The sequence below is a fragment of the Myxine glutinosa genome, unplaced genomic scaffold (assembly GCF_964187855.1).
Source record: "Myxine glutinosa unplaced genomic scaffold, kmMyxGlut1.1 SCAFFOLD_1362, whole genome shotgun sequence".
In the NCBI taxonomy this organism is placed as follows: domain Eukaryota; kingdom Metazoa; phylum Chordata; class Myxini; order Myxiniformes; family Myxinidae; genus Myxine; species Myxine glutinosa.
The window spans coordinates 84,438-106,546 of NW_027617457.1; the positions used below are offsets into that span (position 1 = coordinate 84,438).

At 42.2% G+C, this 22,109-nt stretch overlaps 1 protein-coding gene across 1 annotated transcript in view; it reads left to right on the forward strand.

Moving 5' to 3' along the window:
* The window catches only part of LOC144889167 (uncharacterized), an 83,469-nt gene extending 63,227 nt beyond the window's left edge, over positions 1-20,242 (forward strand). The window contains exons 2-3 of the mRNA XM_078769135.1: positions 9,387-9,460; positions 20,003-20,242. Coding sequence (XP_078625261.1) covers positions 9,387-9,460; positions 20,003-20,232 — 304 coding nt within the window. The 3' untranslated portion in view covers positions 20,233-20,242. The remainder of the gene's footprint in view (positions 1-9,386; positions 9,461-20,002) is intronic.
* Positions 20,243-22,109: the final 1,867 nt, after the last annotated feature.

Below are 22,109 nucleotides of genomic sequence, written 5' to 3' on the forward strand. Positions count from 1 at the left end.
ACAACCCTTATATACCCGATTGTGAAGCCAATCGTCAAATGTACCTGTCCTTACATTTTGTCACGCCACCTGTGATATAATCCTGTTATTGACTTCTTGCTGCTAAAGACAATTAGTGACATGGTTCTTTCAACAAAGACATCACCGAAGGGTAAAAGAAACTCACCTGATTGATATACTGAGTTCAGAAAGTAAACCCAAGTCAGGACAAAAAAAATATTCCATATTAAATGCCAAGTCTGTATATATATATGACATATAGTCTGTATAGTCTGTATATAGTCTGTATATATATAGTCTGTATATATATATATATATATACATATATATATATATATATATCTACATATATATATATACATATATATACATACAGGTACAAATAGTACAGCTGCACACATTTTTATCTGTATATGCACATTTTTATATGTATATACACATTTTTAAATGTATATACACATTTGTATATGTATATACACATTTTTAGATGTATATACACATTTTTGTATGTATATACACATTTTTATATGTGTGTATATATATATATATATATATATATATATATATATATATATATATATATATATATATATATATATATATTATATATATATATATTTTATATATATATATATATATACGTATGTATATATATATATATATATATATATATATATATATATATATATATATATATATATATATATATATATATATATATATATATATATATATATATACATACACATACATACATACATATACATACATATATATACATATACATATACAGACAGCCCTGGTGTTGGCTTAGCGCTTAGGGTGCAGGCTTGGGATCCTCAGGTACCTGGCTTCGAATCCCAGTCGATCGCTGAATTAACGCCACGGGGGTTGACTCAGCCTGTCATCCTTCCGAGGTCGGCAAATTGAGTACCAGCTTGCTGGGATGAATGATCCTGGTGTGTACTCCGTTTAGAATAGGTACACTGTATCCCTGCACATTGTAAGAAGCGACTTAGGGGTGGCGTCAGGAAGGGCATCTGGCAATAAAAACATTGCCTCAAACACTCAAACAGGGAACCATGATTGTCATGGGGCCTGCAAGGGTAACCCCTGCTCTAGCGGGGAAAATGGCCTTAAAACGATCATTCATTCATATATATATATATATATGTATATATATATATACAGACTTGGCATTTAATATGGAATATATATTTTTTTCTTGACTTGGGTTTACTTTCTGAACTCAGTATATCAATCTGGTGAGTTTCTTTTACCCTTTTACCCTTTCTGTTTACCCTTGTGCGCAGACAAGTGCATGAAGCCCACAACGAAGATTGTATCGTGCCAAGAGTCCAAGCTGGAGGTGTTGGGGTAACCGTTTGGGCTGCTTTTCATGCAGGGGGCAAAACTGACCTGGTTGTTCTGAATGGAAACCTGAACCAGTTCAAGCACAGGGCCATTCTGGAAGAAACATTGCTTCCATTTGCTCGTGCAGTCTTTCGAGGAAACTTTGTCTTCCAAGATGACAATGCACGGCCTCATCGTGCTCGCATGATCCAACACTTTCTTGCTGACCGTGGTGTAGAGCATATGGAGTGGCCTGCCATGTCCCCGGATATGAATCCGATAGAGAACTTGTGGGCAGAATTAACTCGTCAAATCGACAACTTGGACCAGCAGCCTACCTCTGTGCGTGAATTGCAGCAGGCTATTGTCACTGCATGGCAAGCGATTCCTGTCCAAACCTTGGCAAATCTCGTGAACAGCACGCCTCGACGTGTACGTGCTCTCCTGAATGCTCGTGGGGGTTACACGAAGTACTGAACTGTAATTTTACTGTCCGTAATCGCAGTCATAATTTAGCTTTTGTTTTTGTTGAAATTTTTTTTGTCTAATGTGCAAAATAAAGAGATACTTCTGGAAAACGTAAAGAAGTTTAACACAGTATTGTCCGTGAATTGAGTTCGATATCAGTTTGCATCACTTTCAAGGATCAATTTATTTGCTTCGAAATGTCAAATGTGGTTTTTGTTTCTTTTAAAGGTCACATTAACAAAATCTAGAATAATTTCAACATAATTCCAATGAACTTTTGGTTCTAAGTCATCTTGAAAAGTAAGTTCACCCCCACAAAAAAAATATTCCATATTAAATGCCAAGTCTGTATATATATATCAGTGTATCACTCAGGAGATGGACCAAGTGGGGGTTAGAAAATTGTAAGTAGAAGAATCTACGGATGTTTGAGGAAATCCACACCCTTGACTTGTGATGGAAGATTATCTGACCGGCTTTTAAATTACAGCCTTCCATCCATCACGGCTCAGACACCTCACACTCTGCGCTTGCCCTGGTATGGAATTCATGACATTTCCCTTTAATTTATTACTCTTCAAATAGTACAGGCGCACAGTGGGAAATATAGCCGATGGTATTTTCATAGCTATTTTTTGTCAGTGTGTATGAGTAAGACAGACTTGAATGGTGGTGAGCACAGCATGACACATAAATTAATACCTATCGCTTTGAACATTTTGTCTTAATATAGCTTGTGATCATGCAGCGAGTGCTGTTGGTCGCTGAAGCCTTGGCAGACGTATTAACAATATAACAGAGAGAGAGCAGATATGGTCAGAGTGAGATGGCAGGCTTATAAAACTGTTATTTTGCTTCAACATTTACAGAAGAATAGTTCAGGAATCATCAGTATCTGAGAGAATCTAACTCGGAGGTTGAGAAAGATTTTTTAGAAGTGTTCCAAGTAAGAGTGGAGGAAGTAAAGAAACACCTGGAAATCTCTTTGGCCAGACACTATGCTTCCAAGAATATTGATGGAGTTGGCAGCGCAGACAAGTGTGACATTCTCGATATCTTTAACAGCTCACTGGAAATAGGACAGGTACCGGAGGATTGGAGAATAGCAAATGTAACACCGTTATTTAAGAAATTATCCAGAGAGGAATCAGAGAAGCATTGGCCTGTTAGTTTAACTTCAGTTGTGTTAAAGATATAATTAGGAATCAGCTGGAGAGCCATTTCAATAAATTTGAACTTATTAAAGGCAGTGATGATGGATCTACTAAACGGTAGTCATGGTTATCAAATTTATTGGAATGCTGGGAACTAATTTCTGATTGGGTGGATGTGGACAGGTGCAATGGATGTAGTATATCTAGACTTTCAGAAGGCACCTCATGAGGTACCACATATCAGGCTGTTAGCTAAGGTTAGGGCTTGTGGAGTGGCTGGGCGAGAAAAAAAACTGGATTAGTGAGAGGAGGCAAAGCGTGGATGTGAATAGGAGGATGTTGTAAGTATTAGGGTTCCCAGGGATTAGGGTACCCCAGGGATCAGTACTAGGACCGTTATTGCTTATATTTTACATCAATTAGTATGCTTTCCAAATTTGCAGATGACACAAAACTTGAAGGTAAGAAAGAATGTCAGAACAGAAATGTTTGGGGGGTGGGGAGGGTAAACTATAAATTCCACGAGGTAGTGATAACACACTACAGGAATTTAGTGAGTCTTTATCTCGAATAGTCTGTACAGTTTTGATCATCACATCGAAGAAATGACATGCAGTAGCTGCCATAGAGAGAGTTTCCGCATATTGGCTGTGAGGTGTTTTGAATTTCGTGGTGGTGAGGTGTTTTGAATTATGTGGTGGTGAAAAAAAAAAAAAAACACCGTTTAGAGGCCATTTTTCCCCGCAAAGCGGGGGTTGGCCTTTTCAGGGACCGTGGTAGTTGTTGTTTTTTGGTCCCCTTTTTTGAAGCAATGTTTTACGGCCGGATGCCCTTCCTGACGCCAACCCTTTTTGCCGCCTTCAACGACAAACAGGGAATTACCAGTGAACTGGTACTCAATTTGCCGACCTCGGAAGGATGGATTTTTCAGGCTGAGTCAACCCCCCTGGCGTTAATTCGGCGATCTGACCGAGATTCGAACCCAGGATCCTAGGTATCCTAAGCTGGCACCCTAGCCGCTAGCCCAACACCAGGTCGCCACGTCAAAACCCAAGACGGCCGCCGCCACGTACGTCTGAACCTAGTGAGCGAAATATCATATCGTAGCGAACCCTTCAAAGGTGGGGGTGAACTTACTTTTCAAGATGACTTAGAACCAAAAGTTCATTGGAATTATGTTGAAATTATTCTAGATTTTGTTAATGTGACCTTTAAAAGAAACAAAAACCACATTTGACATTTCAAAGCAAATAAATTGATCCTTGAAAGTGATGTAAACTGCTATCGAACTCAATTCACGGACAGTACTGTGCTAAACTTCTGTGCGTTTTCCAGAAGTATCTCTTTATTTTGCACATTAGCCAAAAATTGTTTTTTAACAAAAACAAAAGTTAAATTACGACTGGGATTACAGACTGTAAAATTACAGTTCAGTACTTCGTGTAACCCCCACGAGCATTCAGGAGAGCACGTACATGTTGAGGCATGCTGTTCACGAGATTTGCCAAGGTTTGGACAGGAATCGCTTGCCATGCAGTTACAATAGCCTGCTGCAATTCACGCACAGAGGTGGGCTGCTGGTCCAAGTTGTCGATTTGACGCGTTAATTCTGCCCACAAGTTCTCTATCGGATTCATATCCGGGGACATGGCAGGCCACTCCATATGCTCTACACCACGGTCAGCAAGAAAGTGTTGGATCATGCGAGCACGATGAGGCCGTGCATTGTCATCTTGGAAGACAAAGTTTCCTCGAAAGGCTGCACGAACAAATGGAAGCAATGTTTCTTCCAGAATGGCCCTGTGCTTGAACTGGTTCAGGTTTCCATTCAGAACAACCAGGTCAGTTTTGCCCCCTGCATGAAAAGCAGCCCAAACGGTCACCCCACCACCTCCAGCTTGGACTCTTGGCACTATACAATCTTCATTGTAGGCTTCATGCACTTGTCTGCGCACTCGGACGCGGCCATATTGACGATAGACCAGAAATCTAGACTTGTCACTGAAGATCACGTGATTCCAGTGTCCTGGCTGCTATTGACGGTGCTCTCTGGCCCACTGCAATCGGCGCTGGCGGTGTTGTCTGGTCAGACGTGGCTTTCTCAGGGGACGCCTGGCACGATAGCCTGCTTGAACCAGTCGTTTGTTGACTAGCCTTCTGGATACAGGCACATTTGTCAGTTGCTACCACTCAGCCCTAAGCCAATTAGCTGACTTGGTACGGCCATTGCGGACTAACCGGTGCAGCTGGCGATCATCCCTCCTTGTGGTTATGCGGGGACGTCCTGACCTCGGTATTGGAGTAGGGACACTCCTCTGAGCATTTCGTTTCAGGATCTTTGACACCTGACCTTGAGTGATGCCATACTGCCGAGCAATAGCACGCTGTTTCATGCCGGAATTTCGTAAAGCCACCACTCCATGACAAACAGCATTGTCGAGTTGAAGGACCATCTCCAGGGGAAGCGGCAATAACTTTTGTAGACGTGCAGCAGTTGTTTTCCACTAATACAGAACGCAACAACCCTTATATACCCGATTGTGAAGCCAATCGTCAAATGTACCTGTCCGTACATTTTGTCACGCCACCTGTGATATAATCCTGTTATTGACTTCTTGCTGCGACAGACAATCAGTGACATGGTTCTTTTAACAAAGAAATCACCGAAGCGTAAAAGAAACTCACCAGATTGATATACCGAGTTCAGAAAGTAAACCCAAGTCAAGAAAAACAAAAAATTCCATATTAAATGCCAAGTCTGTATATATATATATATCTGATGTGATGTGATGTCCTTGTTGTTGCCCAACAGTTGTCCACCCCACTACTCCCCCTTCCTCAGTGAAATTAAATTGATAAACTGACAGATTTAATTAACGTGTTGATGTGGCACAGGCATGATGGACCAATTGGCCACAACATCCTATATCAAAGTTCCTTGTATGACCGGGATGATACTACAATAATGGTATGCTTTGTGACCCAAAATTATACCTGGACACGATCTCTAAAGCCGCGTTACTTTATATATAATGATTTTAGATTAATAACCTCACAGAACCTATATCACATTATTATTTCAGTGAAAGAAGTTTTGTGCTGAGTTATCAACCTTACACTTTAAAAGCAAATACTTTGGGTTTTTAAAAAAATATTATATGGACCCCCGACCTCCCATTAAGGTTTTTGCTAAGTTTGAGTCAGCCGTGAGGATTGTGACACAGAGACCATCTCTCTGGCAATGTTTACTGTGTGTGCTCATACAGTTCAGTCCAAATGTTAGCTTTGCTAAGTAAGCAGATGCGTTGAGTAACTATAGAGATTGTGAAATTGTGTGCAATGTGAAATGATGAGCAATATGAAATTTTCTCAAATGCTGCAAGCCGATACATTTTGAGGTCACCTGTTACATTCAAGTATTTAATGAGTGAAGATGCAATGCTGTGTGACGGAGCCTGATCATGCGACGGAGCCTGTAATGTAACATGTAACAATGTAATGTAATGTAACAGGGCAATGTAATGCGATGATGCTGTCTGGCTTTACAGGTCTTCATTTAGTTGGTACAAAATATTGTGCTGTGGCATTATAAGGTTCAGTTCCATAGCAAGTTCCATATAATGTGTAATGTTTCAAAGTCACCTGCTGTTGAAGCTTTGATGAACTTCTTACTTCAGTCAGCTTTGGCCCAGGAAATATTATTGAAACACAGTTAGTCCTGGCAGGTGTAGGCTAGCCCAGGAGAAAGGCACCTAGTGAAAATGGGCTTCAGGTTCCCCATAAGTTGCAGCTGTAACTTTTGGCTTCATTTGTTTGCAGCAGGATAACAGTGACTTTGGGAATGAGGTGAATTTTGTTAAATTTTGAGTCTTTTATCAGTTCCATATCCTTTTAAAAGGTTTTGGAACTTATAATGGAGAAAGAAATTGAGTTATTTCTGCATTATTATTTCAGTGGTAAAATGTGTAGCTATAATTTCTCTCTTTGTCCTTTCTTCCGACATGAAATTATTGCGTTACTCAAATCTTGAAAAAAATTGGAATCTTGATTTTTTAAATGTCTACATTTTGATTATTATGGCTGCATTTGATTGTCCACTGATAATGCTCCACTTGCACCATCTAATGTTGGATCCCTCTATTCTGAACATTGTTATTCCTGCTACATGAAATTCAGGTTTGATTAACCCTACCAAAAGTCATGGGATAGCAATATATTTCTTGCATTATGAAAGTGATGGGCTCACTTATTTGCAAGCAATCCAGGAAGGAAATGGAAGGGGAGGTCAGAATAAGCTGCATGGGCGAGAGTTATTTGGGAAGGACATTAAAGGGAGATGAACATTGTAAATTATCATTGATAAAAGTTGAGTAGGAAAGGGGAGAAGGTTGATAAAGGATGAGCAAACAAAGGAGTAAGAGGGGAGCATGAGAGGTGAATGAGTTGTGGGGGATTTTGTAGGGTATAAAAAAGTTTTCTTCCGTTTTAAAAAACTTTTGAGTTGTAAAAGGGAAAAGGAGATTAAAAGGGGAATGATGGAGTTTTAAAAAATTAAAAGGGTGAGGAGATTAGAGAAGAGGAGAGAAAACAGGGAGAAGGAAGGAGATAAGGTGCACCGCCTAAGATTCACGAACATGCACGGGGCCTAGCTGAGGCCTGGGCAAACGCAAATTCGATATCGATGCAAAAGAACCAAGTAAGTATGTATATTAATCCAGGAATAGATTCATGATATGATCAACAATACAGAGGGCAAACGGAAATTGTTAGACAGGACAAATCCAGTACGGTATACAGTCGGACCTTGACATTCACGGTCCCAACATTCGCAGGTTCCGTGTATTTGTTGTTGATGTATTGCGACCTGCTTCTACATTTGCTGCCCTGTGTCCCACGTATTCATGGGTTTTCGCTGGGTGGACATATTTTTCCCACGAGCCGTGAGCGTAACACAGTTCTCAAACATATCTTCCACCAGCCATGCACAAAGCAGCTGGACGTACGCAAAAAAACATAGCTTCCCCGAGCCGCGAACATGACCTGCTTCTACATTCACTGCCTTTTTCATGTATCAGAAAACGCCGGGAACCTATCCCCCTTTTCCCCATTGAAAAAATGCCACGGCATTCGTGGATCTTCCTTGACATTTGCAGATTTTCGTCCACAGTCGTGGGATTTTCTGTGAATCAGGAACTGCCGGGAACCTATCCCCCCTTTCCCCCATTGAAGCAATGCCTCCACATTCGCGGTTTCAACATTCACGGCCTTTTTCATGAATCAGGAAACGCCGGGAACCTATCCACCTTTTCCCCATTGAAAAAATGCCACGACATTCGTGGATTTTCCTTGACATTTGCAGATTTTCCTCGACAGTCGTGGGATTTTCTGTGAATCAGGAACTGCCGGGAACCTATCCCACCTTTCCCCCATTGAAGCAATGCCTCCACATTCGCGGTTTCACCATTCATAGCCTTTTTCATGAATCAGGAAACGCCGGGAACCTATCCCCCTTTTCCCCATTGAAAAAATGCCACGACATTCGCGGATTGTCCTTGACATTTGCAGGATTTTCCATGACATTTGCAGGATTTTCCTTGACATTTGCAGGATTTTCCATGACATTTGCAGATTTTCCTCGACAATCGTGGGATTTTCTGCGAATCAGGAACTGCCAGGAACCTATCCCCCCTTTTCCCATTGAAACAATGCCTCCACATTCGCGGTTTCGACATTCGCGACATTTTCCAGGAACCTATCACCGCGAATGTCGGGGTCCGACTGTACTTGTCTTTATAAAGAAGTTCTCTCAGAGCTGATAAAAGGTGTGTGCACTCACAAAGGAAACCACCACCGGAAGTCCAGTTTTGTTCACCTGGCCATTTGTAACGTCTGTTCGTGATATTCACTGAATGTAAAATCAGATACCTGTGAGCAATTCTCAAAACTCGAAAGGTGTGTCTCATGATGTGTGCTCAGTTGTTGTATGTTATATGTTTGTGTTTAGCATTATTATTATTAATTGCTCAATATTTTGGAAACACTTTTTCCTGATATTAATGATATATTGCGACCTGCTTCTACATTTGCTGTCCTGTGTCCCACGTATTCACGGTTTTTCGCGGGTGGACATATTTTTCCCACGAGCCGTGAGCGTAATACAGTTCTCAAACATATCTTCCACCAGCCATGGACTAACTAATAGCTGGACGAAAACCCTAAAAACGATGTGTCTGTTCCAACTTAGTCTTGTAGCGTAGCTTTAACCTTTCTTTCATCTGGGAACTAAACGTAGCTGTTTGTTTGGATTATTTTTGAGATCTTTGTCAAATCTTCATTTGTTATTACAATGCTATTCAATGACTAAGTTTTACTCTTTTGATATCCTTCATTTTCTTTCTTTTGTCTGGACAGAGTTTTCGTGAACCGAAGTCTTTCGATGGAGAAAATCAAATGTTTTGGATTCGACATGGATTACACATTGGCAGGTTTGTGTTACTGACATTTTAGTTGGGAGAAAGGGGGAGATTAGGAGGACTCTGACCTAGAGAGTCACGGATGATGAGGGCTGGTTGGAGTGGGAAACACCAACTTTGAAAAATGTTTCAATTCCATAACTTGCATGTGAGGTGTTTTACCAAATATTATGATTAATTCAATGCTCGTCGTACTTTCCGCCTACTCGCTAGCATTACCATAGGGAGTTACACTACTATGTTTCATGCTGTTGCTGTTCCTGAAGTGGTACACAAGCTTCGTGTCACCGATGATGCACAGTATCAGGACAGTAAAAACATCCAGGCTCAGGTGTTATTGGAATTAACATACAAATATTCGTAAAGTACCTTCTTTACTGAAAATTACAAAATATTATGATGAGTATTTCTTACTTTAACTGTTTTCTTGCAGACACCATGCTCTGCACATTAACCATGTTTAAGCATTGTAAGTTAAGAGTATTAGATCCAGAATGTCTCACTTGGTGATGTATCATCTCTGAGCTGCAATTTTATGGTTCCTGACTTCTCCTTCATCAGGGACAAGCAATGTTTCAGAACATGATGTTTTCAGACAGCAGGATTTATGTTTGCTGCCTGTTCTTGCCTGAATATATACATCACTTATTCGAAAGAGATAAGTGTGACGTTGAGTCGATGGTTGATTGGATTCCTCAATCAATTGACTCAGCAGATTCTCAGAATGGGAGGGAATAACCAATCAGCTCCCCCCTAATCAATTACTCCAGTCAAAATTTCGTTTTTCAATCAATGTCACCTAATCAAACCAAAATGTAGTTTTTCACGTGATTGGGTCTTGTTAGTTATATGAATGAATGAATGAATGATCGTTTTAAGGCCATTTTCCCCGCTAGAGCGGGGGTTAGCCTTGCGGGCCCCATGACAATCATGGTTCCCTGTTTGAGGCAATGTTTTTTATGGCCGGATGCCCTTCCTGACACCAACCCTTGGTCACGCTCTTACGATGCGCAGGGATACGGTGTACCTATTCTAAATCGGGGTACACACCGTGTGTTATATGTTAACAAGTTATATGTTCACAAGTTATATGTTAACTGCTATTGGCATTGCATGTGGTACATGCTTGGGAACCTCAGTGGTGCGTGTTTCTGTCCACACTGTCGCTGATGATTCCCCAACAAGTGATGAAACCAGTGCAGCGGATGAGGGGGGTGTTTAGCCAGGGGTAGTCTGGGCAATTGTCCAGGGCCCCGGGCTTGGGGGCTCCAATGGCTGGTAGGGGTGATATACTATATGACCGAATGAAGAATCCATCAATTGCATCACCCAGGGTATGGAATGAAAAATCTGATACTGTTTTCATCTCCTGCATTTCAATTTTCTCTGATAGTAAAACATTCCAACAACCAGAAAACATGCTTTTGTTATGATGCCCACATGTCAACACATGATCGTTCAAGTTAACGCTATTTGTTGGTCATGTATATTTATTTATTTATTGTCCAAAAAATGGCGCACACATGTCATCAATCGAGCTGACGTTATTTTATGGCCTACCTAGGCCATACATTTTATGGCCATATATATATATATATATATATATATATATATACATATATATGTATATATATATATATGTATGTATATATATATATATATATATATATATATATATATATATATATATATTATATATATATATATATATATATATATACAGTCACGTGAAAAAGTAAGTACACCCCATGTAAAGTTTTGACTTTTTCAACATATTTCAACATACAGCTATTTGATCTTCATTTCAACAATATTGATAGATAAAGGTGATATAATATAACAAATATCATGAAACATTTACATTTTGTAGTCCATTGTATAATTTAAATAAACATAAATGCAAATTTCGCATGTGGAAAAAGTAAGTACACCCTTGGCTCTAATAGGTGGTATTGCCCCCTTTGGCAGAAACAACCTCAAGTAGGCATTTCTTATAACTGTCTACCAGTCTCTGACATTGACTGGGAGAAATTTTTGCCCACTCCTCCATGCAGAATTCTTCCAGCTGTGCGATGTTTGAGGGGTTTCTTGCATGCACAGCTCGTTTCAAATCCCCCCACAACATCTCGATGGGATTTAGATCCGGGCTTTGACTTGGCCATTCCAGAACCCTCCATTTCTTTCTTTTCAGCCATTCCTTGGTGGATTTACTGGTATGTTTAGGGTCATTGTCATGTTGCAAGGTCCACCTTCGGTTGAGGTTCACATTTCCGACAGTTGGCCTCACATTATCCTCAAGCACCCTCTGGTACAATGAAGAATTCATCGTGGATTCTATGATGGTGAGCTGCCCAGGCCCCGATGCAGCAAAGCTGCCCCAAACCATAATATTTCCACCACCATGCTTTACAGTTGGTATCAGGTCCTGGGAAGTACAAGAAATATTTTCAAGCAATGTTCATGTTTGTTTACAGAGGTTTATAATGTTTACAATGTTCAATGTTTACAGAAGTTTACAAGCAATGTTTATCCTACATTCAGAACTTCTGCATTCTTGTGGTCAAATGCTGTCTTTGGTTTTTGCCAAACATGTCTTCTGGTACTGTGGCCAAATAGCTCTACCTTTGACTCATCTGTCCACAGCACATTGTTCCAGAAGTGCTGGTCTTTGCCTCGGTGTTCATTGGCAAACTTTAGTCTTGCCCTGATGTTCTTTCAAGACAGCAAAGGATTCCTCCTGGCTCACCTCCCATGTAGATCAAATTTGTGCAGCCTCTTTCTAATGGTAGACTCGTGCACTTTGACATCAACAGTGGCAAGAACTACCTGTAGGTCCCGAGATGACATTCTGGGGTTCTTTGAGACTTCTTTCAGCATCTTGCGGTCTGCTCTCGGGCTGAACTTGCTGGGGCGGCCTGGCATGAACTTGCTGGGGCGGTCTGGCCTGAACAAGTTGGCAGTTCTTTGGAATCTTCTCCACTTGTAGATGATCTTCAGGACAATCCAATGATTGATTTCAAATTGTTTGGAGATCTTTTTAAATCCCTTCCCAGACACGTAGGCATCTATAAACTTCTTTCTGAAGGCCTCAGAGAGCTCTTTAGATCTAGGCATGGTGACGCCGCACACTTCAACAACAAAGAGCAAACCAAACTAAATGTCTGAGGTTTAAATAAGACAGGTTCCTCCAAGATCCTCTCTGACGATGTTCTAATCATTTGCACCTGAGCTGGTGCACCTGATTCTAATTTTAGGTATTTGAAGTAGTGATAAATCGAGGGGTGTACTTACTTTTTTCACATGCGAAATTTGCATTTATGTTTATTTAAATTATACAATGGACTACAAAATGTAAATGTTTCATGATATTTGTTACATTATATCACCTTTATCTATCAATATTGTTGAAATGAAGATCAAATAGCTGTATGTTGAAATATGTTGAAAAAGTCAAAACTTTACATGGGGTGTACTTACTTTTTCACATGACTGTATATGTATACACTACCGGTCAAAAGTTTTAGAACACCTCAATTTTTCCAGTTTTTATTGAAATTTAAGCAATTCAAGTCCAGTGAATAACCTGAAATGGTACAAGGGTAAGCAGTAAACTGCTCAAGGTTAAAAAAAAGTTTAGGTTCGCAAAAACAGGAAAATAATGTATATTGCACAGTTATATTGTAAAAAAAAAAAAAAGGCCTTCTTCAGGGAACAAGTAACGGGTTAACAACTTCCAGCTGTTCTGCAGCAATGTAAGCAAATTAAGCTTTGAAAGTTGATGCAAACAATTCCTACAGGTGTCCCAACCTCTGCTGATTACTTGATTACAAACCCCCTGTCTGTATAAAAGCAGTATTGGAACAGACTGTTATTACACCCCCTGAAGCATTATATGGACAATATTGCACTGCATGAAGTAGTATATTGGAAACTGGAGGAACCTCTGACAGGAAGAGGTCTGGCAGACCCAAAGCCACAACAGAATCAGAAGACAAGTTTCTGAGAGTCAACAGCTTGCGTGATAGGCGGCTCACAGGACAACAGCTTAAAGCACAGCGTAATACTGGTCGAAGTAAGGAAGTCTCAGTTTCAATTGTGAAGAGAAAACTTCGAGCTGCAGGTTTGACAAGTTGAGTGGCAGTAAGAAAGCCATTGCTGAGATGGAAAAATAAGAAAAAGAGGCTTGCCTGGGCCATTAAGCACCGCCAGTGGACTACTGAAGACTGGAAGAAGGTCTTACGGACCGATGGATCAAAATTTGAGATCTTTGGTTCATCACGCAGGGTTTTTGTATGCCGTTGAGCAGGCGAAAGGACGGTTCCTCATTGTGTGACACCAACTGTCAAACATGGAGGAGGAAGCGTGATTGTCTGGGGCTCTTTTGCTGGATCCAGAGTCGGCGACTTGCACAGAGTGACTGGCACCCTGAACGAAAAGGGCTACCACAGAATTTTGCCGCGCCATGCAATACCCTCTGGTATACGCCTAGTTGGTCATGGGTTCATGCTACAGCAAGATAATGACCCTAAACACACCTCCAGGCTATGTCAAAACTACCTTCGAGGAAAAGAACAAGACGATAGGCTTCAAATCATGGAATAGCCAGCACAGTCTCCAGACTTAAACCCCATCGAGCTGGTTTGGGATGAACTGGACAGAACGGTGAAAGCAAAGCAACCTACAAGTGCAACACATTTGTGGGAACTTCTGCAACAGTGTTGGGAAGAACTTCCCGAACAATATTTGATTTCCATTGTAGAAAGAATGCCACGAGTGTGTTCGGCGGTTCCGTGTGTGTTCCGCTTCTCCGACTGGATGGATGTACAGGGTCTGCTTCTACTTTTCTGACCTGACATCCCACACCTGTCCTGCCTTTTCACACCCGCACGTGCCGCGTGTTCTCCGGCTGGATAACGGAATCTGCTTTTGATGGTACGGAATACGGAATCGAAAGGCCCGCTCCCGTTGTTTGTGGCCGTGGCCTTGTTTGCCGGTGGCTTGGTGGCCTTGTGGCCTTGTTTGCCGCTGTGGTCTTGATTAGCGGCTGCAGTCGTTTGCCGCTGCGTTTGCCGCTGCGCTTGCCGCTGCGTTTGCCGCTTTGCCTCCTCGACCTTGGCCTCGTACTCGTCCCTTCGCTCCTGCCTGGCATGGCTCTGAAGTACTCCGCCGCAAGGCTTCTTCTGCTCAATACCCGCTCCACCCCATCATGCATCTCTGCCATCAAATCAAATGGACTCCTCCGACGACCCAGGTACATTCACCGTGGCTCCGGTCGCAAGTTTGTTTATTTGCAATCAGGTCACTCCATCCCCGTCCTCTGGTCGGCTCAGCGCACTCTCACTCTTCGTCCCAGCGCACCTGGTCACAGCAACCCACACGATCGCACCTCTTGCCTACGAACCCTGGCTAAATCACCTGAATTCATCCCTGCTGTTCAAAACAACATCAAGCTCACCCTGTTCAACACCCGGTCCCTCAACAATAAATGCCTCATCCTGAACGAATACATCCTGGATAACAAACTGGACTTTCTCTGTCTCACCGAAACCTGGCAACAACCTCTGGACTACTACACACTCAACCTCACCACACCCAATGGATATTCCTACGTCAATAAACCACGCTCGGAGGGCCGAGGTGGTGGAATTGCCGTTATCCACCGTCAAGACATCAAGACCAACCTCATCTCCATCTCATCTGCTCCATCATTTGAACACCTGGCTTTAAAACTCTCTGGTCACACGCAGTCAGTCATGGCTGTCGTCTACCGCCCTCCCAAACCACACCCATCATTCCTGTCTGACTTCTCCTACTTTCTGACCCAGCTATGTTCCCTCTCCCCCTCAATCCTCCTCCTTGGTGATTTCAATATCCACATGGACTCCACTGACTCCACAATAACCACTGACTTCACTGATTTACTCACCTGCTTTAACCTCACTCAACATGTCGACTTTCCTACCCATATCCGTGGTCACATTTTGGACCTTGTCTGCTCCACTGGATTAAATTTGCACCATCTCTATGGCTCCGACCTCACCCTCTCTGACCACTTAGCCATCACTCTGACCATCAACATCCCCGCCCCAACACCAAGGCATTATCGCACAATCAACTTCCGTAAGCTAAACGCTCTTTCACCTACCTCATTCTCATCCACCCTCTCTGAAAAAATGTCCACTTCTCCCTTCATTGACCTCCACACCCCTTCCGACCTCACTGACTACTACAACCACACTCTCTCCTCCTGCCTTGACCAGCTTGCGCCTGTAAAAACCAAAACAGTTTCTTTCACCCATTCTGCTCCCTGGTTTACCCCTGAACTCCACCTGATGAAAACTCGTGCTCGCCAACTTGAAAGACTCCGCAATAAAACGGGTCTCACAGTTCACTCCCAAGCCTACAAGGACCACATACAACACTACAAAGATGCCCTCTCCCGCGCCCGCTCTGCCTACTACTCTCAAATTATCCACTCTGGCTCCGGAAACCCAAAAGCACTCTTCTCGACAATAAACAAACTCCTCCGCCCCCTGAACACCACCACCCAGTCATTCACAGTAGACAACTGCATCTCCTTCCTCTCTTTCTTCCAACGCAAAATTGACAACATCTACAACAGCTTGACCACCGCCGCACCCGCTCCCCCTCCAACCACCTGCCCCCCCTTGTCCTGCCATCCCCTGTCTCGGTTCTCCCCAATCTCTCCTACTGACCTCTCTGAACTCCTCATAGGAATGAAAACTGCCACCTGCACTCTTGACCCCATCCCCTCCAGCTTTGTCAAAGCCTCCCTCCCTGCTCTCTCTCCACTTATCATTGCAACAATAAACTCCTCCCTGTCTACAGGCATCGTCCCACCTTCCCTCAAAATTGCTGCTGTTACCCCCATTCTAAAAAAACCTGGTCTAAACCCTGACACCCTAAACAACTTCAGACCCATCTCCAACCTACCCTTTCTGTCAAAAGTTTTGGAACGCGCTGTAGCCACTCAACTCAAACATCATCTCTCTGCCAATAACTTGTATGAAACATTCCAATCCGGATTCCGCTCCAACCACAGTACTGAAACTGCTCTCCTCAAAATCACCAACGACCTTCTCCTCTCCTCTGACGCTGGCAACCTCAACATTCTCGTCCTCCTCGACCTCAGCGCTGCCTTTGACACCATCGATCACACTATCCTCCTCACCCGACTTGAATCCACCTTTAACGTCACCGGCACTGCCCTCTCTTGGATTAAATCATACCTCTCTGACAGATGCCAGTTCATCTCCATCAATAACTGCAAATCCCCCACTGCTCCCCTCCCCCAAGGTGTCCCCCAAGGTTCAGTTCTTGGCCCCCTCCTCTTCATCCTTTACCTGTCCCCGCTCGGTCACTTAATCCGCCGTCATGGTCTCCAATTCCACTGCTTCGCCGATGACATCCAGCTTTTCATCTCCACCAAGTCCGTCTCCACCGACACCCACTCTATCCTGACAAACTGCATCACTGAAATAAAATCCTGGCTTCAAATCAACTTCCTCAAGCTTAACTGTGATAAATCTGAAATAATCATCATTGGCCCAAAAACGCTCACAAAATCCACCCATAACTTTGCCCTCAACATCGACGGTATCCCAGTATCCACCTCCCCTCACATCCGGAATCTTGGCGTCATCTTTGACCAAACCCTTTCCTTCGACAAATACACTAAACAGATCACAAAGTCAGCCTTCTTTCACCTGAAAAACATTGCCCGTCTCCGCTCATCCCTCTCCTCCACGGCTGCAGAAACCCTCATCCACGCCTTCATCACCTCCCGTCTGGACTACTGCAATAGCCTCCTCTATGGTTCACCCTCAAAAATCACCAATAAACTCCAATACATTCAGAACTCCGCTGCCCGTCTACTCACTCATTCCCGGACCCGTGACCACATCACCCCCGTCCTTTACAAGCTTCACTGGCTCCCCATCCCCCAGAGAATCCAGTACAAAATCCTCCTCTTGACATACAAAGCCCTCCATAACCTGGCCCCATCCTACCTGGCTGACCTCCTCTCCAGACACACTCCCACCCGCAACCTCCGCTCTGCTGGTACCAACCTCCTGACCCCCTCCATCCGGACCAAATTCAGATCCTGGGGGGACAGGGCCTTCTCCATCGCTGCTCCCACCCTCTGGAACTCACTACCTCACACCATCAGAGACTCCTCCTCACTCACCACATTCAAAACATCACTAAAGACCCACCTGTTCAACGCTGCATTCAACATTCAACCCACAGCATTTAACCCCTGACTATCTCTTCTCCTTCTCCCTCCTTTTGCTTTAAATATTTCCCTATTGATTCTTGTCTTGTCTTTTTGATTCTTGTCTTATATATATGCCGTATATCGCTGCTGTTTGTTTTCTTGATTCTTGTCTTTTTGCAATTGTTGTTTTCATGTATTGTTATGCATTATGTTTTCCACTCTGTCAAAGCGCCTTTGGGCTTCTGGAAAAGCGCTATACAAAATAAATGAATTATTATTATTATTATTATTATATCTGTAAAAGGTGGCTACTTTGCTAAGTCAAAAATTTAAATTAAATTTTGTTAAACAAAATGATTCTATGATTTCTTTTTTTAATATCTCCGATTTTTTTTTTGTTCTATGCTTAATTTCAGAGTACATTGAGACATTAAACTGCGTAAATTTCAATAAAAACTTGAAAGATTGAGGTGTTCTAAAACTTTTGACTGGTAGTGTATATATATATGCTTTGTGTATATATGTATATATGTGTATATATATATATATATATGTGTATATATATATGTGTATATATATATATATATGGTAGTGTATATATATATATATATATATATATATATATATAGTGTATATATATATGTATATATATATACATCCATGGTGGCCACAAAGTGGGGCATCAATTCGATAATATTCGGTTATATTTGTCCGTCTGATCACTGCTGTTATCCAAACACACTTGAATGTCTTCTTTCATAACTCGCTCCTCCATGCCTTTTTTCTTAACTTTCTGCATAGTGCTTCCGGGGATGCCCAGTTCTGCTGATCACGTATGGGTTGACTTATTTAGAGATTGATCAAGGAGGTCTCAAGAACCTGAACATGTTCCAAGCGGGATGTGGATTGACCACTTCGTGGCCCATCAATAACAACCTGTTGTAAAGGCTTTATCTTCCCGTTCACACAAAATCCTTGGCATCGATGCATCCTTTCCAAAACGTTCAAGAAGTGCACACCTGATGTCGAATCGAAAAGCAGGGCAAAGCAATTGGTTCATGTCCATCCGTCCGTCTGTCTGTCTGTAAATGTCAGTTTATGATCAAGGAACAACCTATTTCATTTGAATGCTATATTTTGAACACAAATCGGAACATGAAACGGAAAACAAACTTGCCGTTTTACAGTACAGTCGGACCCCGCTATTCGGGGTTCCGTTATTGGCGGGTTCCGCATATTCGCGGTTGATAAAATGTGATCTGTTTCTCTATTGGCGGAAAAGTGTCCCGTGAGTTCGCTTTTTTTTAGGGGCGCAAAAAAAATATTTCATGAGCCGCCAGCCTGACACATTTATAAAACCCATCTACCACCAGCATAAAGCAGCCGGACATATACAAAAAAACATCTTCTATGAGCTGCAAACTTTGTGGTGTTGTGGGTTTTTTTTGGTTTCACCGTGCAGTATGGTTAAGCTCGTTAAGCACTTTGAAATAAACTGTAAGCACATTCTTTCAATAAATTGGAAATGATACCTGGTGTTCTCGTTTTTTAAAATTTGTAAGCATTTTAAACTCCACTACCAAAGGTGAATGGAGGTTATGTTTTCACCCATGTTTGTTTATTTGTTTGTTTGCCTATCTGCCTGTGAACTAGATATCTCAAAAAGTTGTGGACGGATTCGGACGAAATTTGGCAGAGAGGTAGTGTATGTGACATGGACTAAATGATTAGATTTTGGTGAAGATCCGGATTCGGATTCGGCTACTAGAATTTAAAAAAGAATTCTTCACCAATGGGAGATAGGGCCAAAAACTATATGTAGCAGGATATGTCAAAAAGTTAGGACGGATTTGGATGAAATGTGGTAGAGAGATTGTGTGTTTGACAAGAACTAATCAATTCGATTTTGGTGAAGATCTGAATATGGATTCGGATACGATAATTATTTAATTTTTAAGTGATTCTTCAACTTTGAGGGATCGGGTGAAAAACGATATATAACATGATATTTCAAAAATGTTATGGATGACTTATGACTAAATTAGGTGAATGAGTTGAGTAGGTGACAATAACAAGCTGATTAGATTTTGGTTCAGGTTCGAATCCAGATCTGGCCTATCATTGGGATACAAAACAAACTGTTCAGCCTGGTAGAGGTATGCTCTCTATCGAGTGCTGTTCCAGTTTATGAAACTGTAATCATGTGCATTTGCCGTCGAAAACATTTTAAACTTTAAAAAATTTCCTCTATGAATCAGAAACTGCTGGGAACCTATAACGTATCCCCTTTTTTCCCTATTGAAACAATGCCACAGCATACATTCATGGGATTTTCATCTACCTTCGAGGATTTTCGTCGACATTCGAGGGATTTGCCTCAGCGTTTGAGGGATTATCGCCAACATTCACGGGTTTTGTCTCACCATTTCCGGGACTTTCATCGACCTTCGTGGATTATCGCCGACATTCTCGGGATTTGCCTCACCAATTGCGGATTTTGCCTCGCTATTCGCGGTTTGTTCCTCTCTTTCGCGGATTTTCGTGACTCGGGAACCTATCCCCCCTTTTTCCATTGAAACAATGCCCCGCCATTCGCGTTTTCGCCATTCGTGGCATTTTCCAGGAATGTATCCCCCGCGAATAGCGGCGTCCGACGGTACTTTGTCTCTCAATTCATCCTGATCACGCATGCACAGAGAGGAGTGAGTTAAAAAAAAATTACTCTGTCTGACTGAATAGCAGTCAAATAAAATTAAAAATAGCCCCGAGTGGGTTGACGGTCATCTCTTGAGTTTGTAGTCCAGACCTTTGCTGATTTGGATGAACCACCCGAGGAGCTCCCTGATCGAAAATTTAAGAATCTAAGACCAAGCAATCCTGCTGACCATCGAGTAGAAGGGCTGTATCAGGTTTCCGAGAAATGGGTTGGTAAATAAGGGATGAGTAGGGATCCAAAGTTTCAGGCCACCACCATGCTCCTGGGAGCCCCCTGATCAAAATTTAAAATCAAAGCCTGAGCGATTGTCCTGACTATTGTCTTGTATTCATGTGTCAAGTTACATAACAATCAGCCAGGTGATAAGGGAGGAGCAGCAAAAATATTAAAAAGTTAACACAAACCACTTTATAATCACGACCCACCTTATAATGTCATTTTTTCAAGAATCGAGATGAGATGACCTAAAACTCATTCCAAACAGTAAACTTATTGTTTTTCAGGATGTAATAAAGGACACCAACAACAGGCATGGGTAACTAATGTAAAGTGTTCGATAGGGTGGTGTAATAGCCACTGCGTCAACAGTGGTAATTCTTGGAATTTATTTATTTATGTGACATGTACAATCTTTATTTAATTTAAATTGATTCATATATTTGACCACGGGAGAACGCAAATCGCCTTCTTGTGACTTCCAAAACGCTTCCATTTCGCAGTACTTGGACATGTTGAATAGGGTGGTGTGTAAGCTTCATGTATAAGACTGCTTCATTCATGCTTTACTTGTGGAATTTTTTTTAAACGATCTTCAAAATCATTATCTTATTTAAATTGAAGCACAGACTTGGCATTTAATATGGAATTTTTTTTTTTTCTTGACTTGGGTTTCCTTTCTGAACTCAGAATATCAATCTGGTGAGTTTCTTTTACGCTTCGGTGATTTCTTTGTTAAAAGAACCATGTCACTGATTGTCTGTCGCAGCAAGAAGTCAATAACAGGATTATATCACAGGTGGCATGACAAAATGTACGGACAGGTACATTTGACGATTGGCTTCACAATCGGGTATATAAGGGTTGTTGCGTTCTGTATTAGTGGAAAACTGCTGCACGTCTACAAAAGTTATTGCCGCTTCCTCTGGAGATGGTCCGTCAACTCGACAATGCTGTTTGTCATGGAGTGGTGGCTTTACGAAATTCCGGCATGAAACAGTGTGCTATTGCTCGGCAGTATGGCATCACTCAAGGTCAGGTGTCAAAGATCCCGAAACGAAATGCTCAGAGGGGTGTCCCTCCTCCAATATCGAGGCCGGGACGTCCCCGCAGAACCACAAGGAGGGATGATCGCCAGCTGCACCGGTTAGTCCGCAATGGCCGTACCAAGTCAGCTAATCGGCTAAGGGCTGAGTGGCAGCAACTGACAAATGTGCCTGTATCCAGAAGGCTAGTCAACCAACGACTGGTTCAAGCAGGCTATCGTGCCAGGCGTCCCCTGAGAAAGCCACGCCTGACAAGACAACACCACCAGCGCCGATTTCAGTGGGCCAGAGAGCACCGTCAATGGCAGCCAGGACGCTGGAATCACGTGATCTTCAGTGACGAGTCTTGATTTCTGGTCTATCGTCAAGATGGCCATGTCCGAGTGTGCAGACAAGTGCATGAAGCCTACAACAAAGATTGTATAGTGCCAATAGTCCAAGCTG